Here is an 8,019-nt window from a genome sequence, read left to right as displayed (position 1 = left end):
CTGCTTTTCACTGTCCTTAGCCTACCCCAGGCAGATGCCCTAAGTGCTAGGTGGCCCATTGGAGGAGCTGTTTGGGGGCCACTCGCTGCGGCCACCTGCTCTGGGTTTTCTCTACACGGCGAGACGACGTTGACGTTCCAGAAAGAACACTGCGAATTCGATTTGTTCTCTGAAATTTTAGCTCTAATTGTTTCAGGATGAGCACACGGGGGCTGAGATCATTTCTCATCTTGTTCTTTTCTGCGCCTCAGGGCCAAGCCTTAATCTCAGCCAGACCTCTCCATTACACTGGAAAGAACTGGCCAAGCAAGGAGGTCGAGGTCCTTAGCACTCAGGCAAGAAACTGCTCCAGGGTTAGCTTTTCCTCCTTTCCGGCTTCTCTTTCCTGGCTGCAGGAACTGACAGGGAACAAGTCAGAGCCAGTAACCGAGAGATCTGGCTTCTCCCCGAGAGCAGGCACACAGGCGAGTTCATGGCACTGGAGGGCCTGGTAAATGCTGGGCCATTTGAGCTCAGGCACCTTCCAGCAAGGCTTTCTTCGAGCTGATAATAGTCTGGGGGAGGCAGAGACAAGTGTGAGGATTCTTCAGGTGTCTGAAGGCTGGCAGCTACAAGAGCCCCTCCCCCCACAACGCCCCACCATGCCTTTTGAATACATATGTCTATGTAAACCCTTTCCCTGGACTGTCTCTCACCAATTCTCCCCTTCCAGTCCTTTCTAGGTACCTTGGAAAGCCAACTGCTCCTACCTGTTTCAGTTCATTTCTTGCTCCAGTGGCTCCCGCAACCCAACACCACTTCAGTTGCACTGAATTACTCAAAGCCAAAATGGCCCCTCTACTCTCTTCCTCAGGGGCTTTGCTCCTTCATCTTTTTACCTCTGCACTTTTTAAAATTTAAAAACATTTTATCTCATATGCATGGGTGTTTAGATTGCATGTGCATCTGTGCAGTGTGTGTGTGTGTGTGTGTGTGTGTATGTGTATGTGTGTGTAGTGTGCAGTACCTGGGGAGACCAGAAGATGCCCTAGAACTTGATTACAAGTGGTTTACAGATGGTTTTGAGTTACCACGTGGGCGCTGGGAACTGAACCTGGGTCCTCCAACAGAGCCACAGTGTTCTTAACAGAGTCACCTTTTTGGTCCTCCCGCCCCAGTTCTTTATTTTTAATTTCAGTATTAAATACATTGTATAAGTTACCTGAATCAAATCCATATTTCATACATTCACACCGCTATGCAACCACTGTCCCCATTCACTTCCAGAACTTTTAGTTTTCTGATACAGGGTCTCACACAGCCCAAGGCTGGTCTCTGGCCTTTTCAACTCCCTATGTAGCTGAGGGTGAGGTTGAACACCCGATTTTCCTACCTCTGCCTCCCAAGTGCCAGGACTATATATACATTCCACTATGGTCAGCTTCTAAGCTCTTCTACCTTACAAAACTGAAAACATACACATTAAGCAGCAGCCCCTTGTTTCCTTCTCCTCAGCCCCTAACAGCAGCCATCTTACTTTGACTCCATGAGTTTGGTTGCTCTGGGTGGGTACCTCATGCCTTGGAATCAGGCAATATTTGTCATTTTGCAACTGGTTTGTTTCACTTAGCACAAGATTCTCGGCCTCATACGTGTGGTAGTACTTCTGTTTCCTTCTAAAGCCCCTTTCAAGTGGCCACGCCCTAATATTCACACTAATATTTTTCAGGCACCAGCATGAATTCCCTCTCTCCAAACACTCTCCCATCACCCCCTGCACCAATGTTCCCATGATGCTTCACGTTCCTCCCATTACATAAGAGCTGCATGAGGAAACTATGGAGGCTGGCGACCTGTCTTTTTTCAGGACTCCTCTCTGTTTGTGGGTGTGTCCCATGTTTTATTACAGTGCAGTGTAGGCACAGAGCAGCCCCCAACAAGTACTGTGAAGCAAATGCCTAACAGCCTTTCTCCAGAGGCACTTCAGGCTTATGTTCAACAAGACCTGGAATGCTCAGAAGAATGAGGGGTACCTAACCCTGCTTCCTACAACATGATTTGTCTCTGGATCTCTGCTGCCATCTTGGTCCCCTGTTCTCTGGCCTGGCCTGCATTCTCTGCCCAAATGCAGATACCGCTATTCCACTACCCCCTTTTCTGTGCGGCACATCCTTTTGGGCAGTCTGCTCACGGCCCTGTTTCCATTCATCTTGAAATGATTCCTGTGCTGCACCTCACCCTGTTGAGCCAGGGAAGCAACACCTCTGAGACATCTTCCCACCACTCTGTTTAAACGTTAAAGGGACCCCAGGCAACAAGCACCTCCGTGAGTTGCCCTGGCGCCAACCCTGGGGCTGCATTCTGCAGGGGTGGATGCTTGATTCACAATCATCTGCCACTTGCTCAAGGCATTCCCGTGTTTAGAGCAGGTACAGTCTGTGTTTTCTTTTTATGTTCACAGAAAAGCCCAAGGCTTGGTCTCAGAGGAGAGCTGCAGGAAAAGCTTAAGAACAGCGAGAGAATCTTGCTGTGCCTGATTAACTAGTGACTTAACTTCTGGTAGGCAGCACCATCTCCTTGAGCCTCAGTTTCCTTTTCTGTAGGGATCCCCAGTGGGGTGCCTCCAGTAACATAATGAAAATGCAAACAGAGTCTTATCGAATTTCCTGCCTAAATGTCTGAGACGCCCAGGTGGGAGATTCTCCACACAGTGGAGAGAGGAGCGGCTTGTCTCCCATCAAGATCTCTCTTGCTTTCTACGTTTAGTCACATGATTTGACTTCCGAAGAATCTGTTACATAATCACTGTAGTAGATGCTTTCTAAAAGGACCCTGTGGTCTAAGCGACACCATCAATACCCTCCCTGAAAATGCTCAACAGCCTTGTGAGTGCTCCCATGTGCCGGACAGCAATGGAAGCCTTCTCCCCAATGGGGAGAGAGGTGTGCGCTTAGCCAGAACCAGCTGTGTTTGTTTGCACACCTGCCCGTGCCTCTTGGACACTGGATTGTGATTATAAATCTATCCGAACAAAGCAAAAATTATATTAATGTGAGAATAATGAGAAAAACAGAACAGCCTTTGCTAGGGCTGAAGGCACTCAGCTGGCGGATGGTAAATGGTAGTCTGGGGAAATTCTAGAAATTGGGAAGAACACTGCGCTTATGTGCTTTGCAGATAGATGTCTGCTTCACTTTTGTAAAAAGCAGGAATCAAAGCTCATTTACGATGCGCTGAACACCCGAAGACAGGTGAATGGATGTGCAGTCTTCATGATGCAAATCGATCTGGCACATTGATAGAATGTGTGTGTGGTTTCTAAGGCTTCCTATCCCACCAGGGTTGATGGGTTAGGACCCACCCAACAGGCCCACTGCCTCCTCTGTCCTTCCCTGCATGCCTCTCCCTTCACAAGCTGCTCATTTGATTCTTGTGGTGAGCAAACACAGAGAATCAAATCTAAATTTAGAGTTAACTCCCCTTCCGCCATTCTGTGCTGACACCGTTTGGGCAGAAGAGAGTCAAACAACACCTATCCAGGTGGCTTCTTGCTGTACTTAATGACATTTGGAACCATTTATGGTCTCATATGCCGTGTCTGTGTCTTTGAGGGGAGAGGCAACCGGAGGCAAAAGAGGGCCTGAGGGGGTGTGTAAAGAACAGGGCTCAGATGGGCAGTGGGGGTGCACACTTTTGGCAGAGGCAGGAGGATCTTTGTGAGTCTGAGGCCAGGCTGGTCTACGGAGTGAGATCCAGGGCAGCCATCTCTACCTGTCTCGAAAAACAAAACCAAAGACCAGGGCTCAGTCTGCAGCTGCTGGCCACCTTGGTCTAGGGTGGAGATGCTAACGGTGTCAGTGGACAGGGAAGGAGCCTGCTGTTTCTAGTTTCCAACTGACATCATTCTCTGGTACGCCACCACATCTGCCCTCTTACTGTATCCCGTACGTTCTCGGGAGGTCTCCAGGTATATAAACAGGAAGTTGAAATGATCCAGTCACTGTTGCTAAATTCCAAGTCTATGTTGTTCTCCCATACATTCACTATTTGCCCCAGACAACCTTTGGATTTGTGGCTTCCAGACACCTTCTAACATGATGCATCACGGTGGGCAGAGTTTCTGTGTGACAGACCCTCACATTCTAAAAGCACCCAAAGCCTTTTCCATTCTTAGCTTCTGGGTCAGAGCTTGCTACTTGTCTACCAGAAACCCTTCCTCACTCTCCTCTCCTCAGACATGGCCTCAGTTGTGACCGTCTGTGGTCACGTGACTGTGTGCTGTCCCTTGAGATGTAAGCGGAAGTGAGCAGACACTCCTAGACGATTCCAAAATGCATGCTGAGCCAGCTGGAAAGCATGTGCCTTGGATCCTCTACTTTCTGTGCCCCTGTTTGTGCTTTCAAGGGTGTAGGTGGAAGGCAAGGGGTCCCTGTAGCTTTCTTTACTGTTAGATAACTGTGCAGATGGAAACAGGCTCTTAGACATGACACATGGGGAGGATGGAGCCACCACCCATCCAAGCTCTTAACCTAAATTCTGTGGTGAGAGGAGCATCATGGAAGGGGCTGCTTCTTTGGGTCTCTTGGTGACTGAACCCTCGGGAGGAAGATCTCCGAGAACTGGCAGGGAGCACTCTGCTTTTCTAGAACCTGCCATGTCCCAGTGCATAGGGACCTGGAGAGCATATGGGGCTTTGAGGTACCCTGGGATTTGTTGCTTTGGGGGCCCTGGAGCCTTTATCCTTACCCTAGGCCCTTAGGAAACCGTGTGAGAGGTGGTGAGGCCACACTGCCTTGTGTTCTGTCAAGTCAGGTAACACCTGCCACAGAACTGTCGGCAAAGACAAATGGATGGGCCTTGGTCATGGGTGGTTGCCTGATAAAATGGGGGGTGGGGCGGGTTTAAGTCACATAGGTAAGATGCTCAGTGGGTGACACTTGAGTAGTGACCTCAGTTATACTCACAGGCTGGGGGAGCTGAGACAAATAACACATGTAGGAAACAGAGAGCGATCAGACCTCGGCCAACACCAAAACGATCTTCTGGAGGGAAGGGAAGAAGTGGGTGGCTCCTTTGACCAGCCTGATTGTCCAGACTGACCTGCCATGGCAAAACGCAGACCACCGGCTTCTATCTGGCTTCGCCTCGGCTTCGACAATGGGACCTTCTGGGGAGGGAGGATTAGGGGTCTTCTCAGTCTGGAGGGAAAAGACAGAGAAGTGAGATCAGAGGCCATGACCACTCTGGTAAGAGGGACCAAGAGCCAACAGTGGGGAATGTGTCTTTTCCATGGTAGAACAAGACTCGGGCTGGCTGAACTGGCCAGAGGACAGGAGAACTTCCCCTGGAGCGTTTTCCTGTGAGTTCTTAGCATCTGGTCAACTCACTTGAAGGATGGTTGTTATAAAATCACCTGGCATCTTGGAAAAGGCACTATCAACATCCAGAGTCCAATTAATGCGTTAAGTTTTCCTTGAACAGAAAATACGACAATCTCATAGTTTTGAAGGCTGGAAAGAAACTTCTAGATTGCCTAATACACCTTCCATTTCATATCTCAGCAGGAGGGACTACTGAAGATCACATGACTAATAAAGGTACTGGAGCTTGGGGTCTTCTCACAAACGGCAATGAAATACCTTCTGCAATTTTACAATTTGGATTCCTGGTCCAAACATACCATATAAGAGCTTGGAGTTTTGTTTCCTGTCCATTTTATCACAGAAGTAACTTTGTGGTGTTTTGAATGAGATGTCCCCTATAGTCTTTTCTTCTGTTATGGTTTCTATACCTTCATGAAATACCATGACCAATAGAAACTGGGGATGAAAGGGTTTATTTGGCTTACACTTCCATATCATATCAAAGGAAGTCAGGACAGGAACTCAAGCAGGGCAGGAAACTGGAGGCAGAACCCTGACGAAGAAGCCATGGATGGGTGCTGCTTACTGGCTTGCTCCACATGGCTTGCCCAGCCTGATTTCTTATAGACCTAGGATTACATTGGGGATGTATTGGGGATGGCAACACTCCTCAATCAATCACTAACTACGAAAATGCCCTACAGGCAGATCTTATGAAGACATTTTCTCAATTGAAGTTCCCTCCTTTCAGATGCCTCCAGCTTGTGTCAAGTTGACATAAGACTAGCCAAGACAATTGACCCTTGTCAACTTGACACAAAAGCATTCATAACCATAACCTTTTCTTTTTTGTTCATTTCCAAGATCACACATTAATATCAACATCATGGCATAAAACATTTTTACAATCTTTAAAAGTCCCATAGTCTTCCCAGCCACACAAAACCTTTGAACCTACAATTTGTCCTGCCTGCAAGATGTCCTGAAAAAAAAAAAAAAAACAGGTGATACAGAACTTATAGGAGTGGCCAACAAGTGACTGGTCCAACTTGAGACTCATGTCATGAGAGGGAGCCTATCCCTGACACTGCCTAGAGGGCCAGGAACCAGGCTACATAACCTAGAGTCAGGTAGAATCAAATGTCATTGGCAATATAAAGAGAAGTCAATGAAATGTTTTCTAATGACACTCTGCTATAGTCATAGACTGGAGCCTAGCTAGCATCATCACCATCAGTCTTCAGCCAGCAACTAGTGGTAGCAGATGCAGACATTAGACAGAGTTGGGGTGGGGGATCCCTGCCGAAGATGGGGAGGTAGGATTGGAGGAGCCGGAGGGGGCAGGACACCACTAGAAAACCCATAGAACCAGCTAACCAGGTTCACAGACTGAACTGACAATCAGGGAAGCTGGTATGGGTCTGAGATGAGGCCTCTGCATGTGGGCTGTAGTTGTGTAGCATGATGTCCTTGTGGTACTCCTAAAGTGGGAAGAATCTTTGATTCTTTTGCCTGCTTTTGGGACTCTTTTTACTCCAACTGGAGTGTCCTGTCTAGCCTTAATTTGAAGATGTGGGAAAAACTCTGCTAATTAAAGTCAAAGCCTACTGTGACTGGATAACCTCTGAGTTCAGTGCAATACAGAAGACTTTCTTCATTGGCAGGGTTTCCCCTTCTCTGACCTGGTCTGGGAAATTCAAAACCCACACACTGTCTCTACCGGAGGAATGCCACACAGCCTCAGTTAGATAACAGGATCAACTTCCTTTCTCCTGATAAGAACCTGTTCAGTGATAACCTGAGATTCTTAAAATGATTCTGCATGCTAATTTAGGTACCTTAAGCCTTCAGCCAATGACCTTTGCCCATCCTGGATGTTTCTACACACCATTCCTAGGAACTTTGTAAGCCTTGAATCACCCAAAAGATCTGCCTCCAAAGGGAAACAGAGGATGACTTGGAAGAGAGGGAAGGTTGGGAGTAAGGGCCTGAGAGGAAAGGAGGGAAGGAAAATTACAGTTGAAATGTAATATATGAGAGAAGAATAAAAAGTTTCATAATTTTTACAAAATCAAACACCTTAAAATTCATTCTTTAAAAAAATGGAAGTTTCTCTTTAAAACTTAAAAATCATTTATAAAGTTCAGTCTTTCAACTGTGGGCTCCTGTAAAATTAATAAAAAAAAAAAAAAAAAAAAAGAAATACATTCTTACTTCAAGATGGAAGATCCAGTCACAATCAAATAAAAGCAAAACCGTTCTCCAACAGTATAAATAATATCCAGTGTCTGGAGCTCACTCACAATCCTCCGGCCTCCTCCAAAGGGCTTGGGTTGCTTCTCTGGCTCAGCCCTCTGCAGCACACACATGAAATGGGAATTTCTGGTTTCTTTGGTGTCTCAATGGTGTCCTGTGATGTTTTTCAGGAAGCCATCTTATGAGAGGATGTTTTGCTGAGAACAAACACGTGGGGTTTTTTTTTTTTTTTTTTTTCTGGAAGCTGCCTTGTGAAAGGGCGTGTGATGTTTTGCAGGTTTGCTTGACAGGACACATGATGTTTAGGAAGAGTACAACCCAACGGACAGTGGACAACACTCTGGCATTCGTTCGCCTTGTTGGTCTTCGCTGACGACGCTGTGGCATTGGTTTGCCTCACTGATCTTTGCTTGTTGTGACT

The 8,019-nt window shown here is 47.0% G+C and overlaps 1 protein-coding gene across 1 annotated transcript in view; it reads right to left on the bottom strand.

Moving 5' to 3' along the window:
- Window positions 1-324: 324 nt before the first annotated feature.
- Window positions 325-8,019, bottom strand: part of LOC308439289 (cilia- and flagella-associated protein 337-like) — a gene marked incomplete at both ends in the record, with an annotated part of 75,046 nt that continues 67,351 nt past the window's right edge. The window contains 3 exon segments of the mRNA XM_080941017.1: window positions 325-355; window positions 357-554; window positions 5,080-5,177. Of these exon segments, the coding sequence (XP_080797143.1) occupies window positions 325-355; window positions 357-554; window positions 5,080-5,177 (327 nt within the window).

The sequence above is a fragment of the Micromys minutus genome, assembly GCF_963924665.1.
Source record: "Micromys minutus genome assembly, chromosome: 29".
In the NCBI taxonomy this organism is placed as follows: domain Eukaryota; kingdom Metazoa; phylum Chordata; class Mammalia; order Rodentia; family Muridae; genus Micromys; species Micromys minutus.
This window is presented reverse-complemented; position numbering and strand designations above follow the sequence as displayed.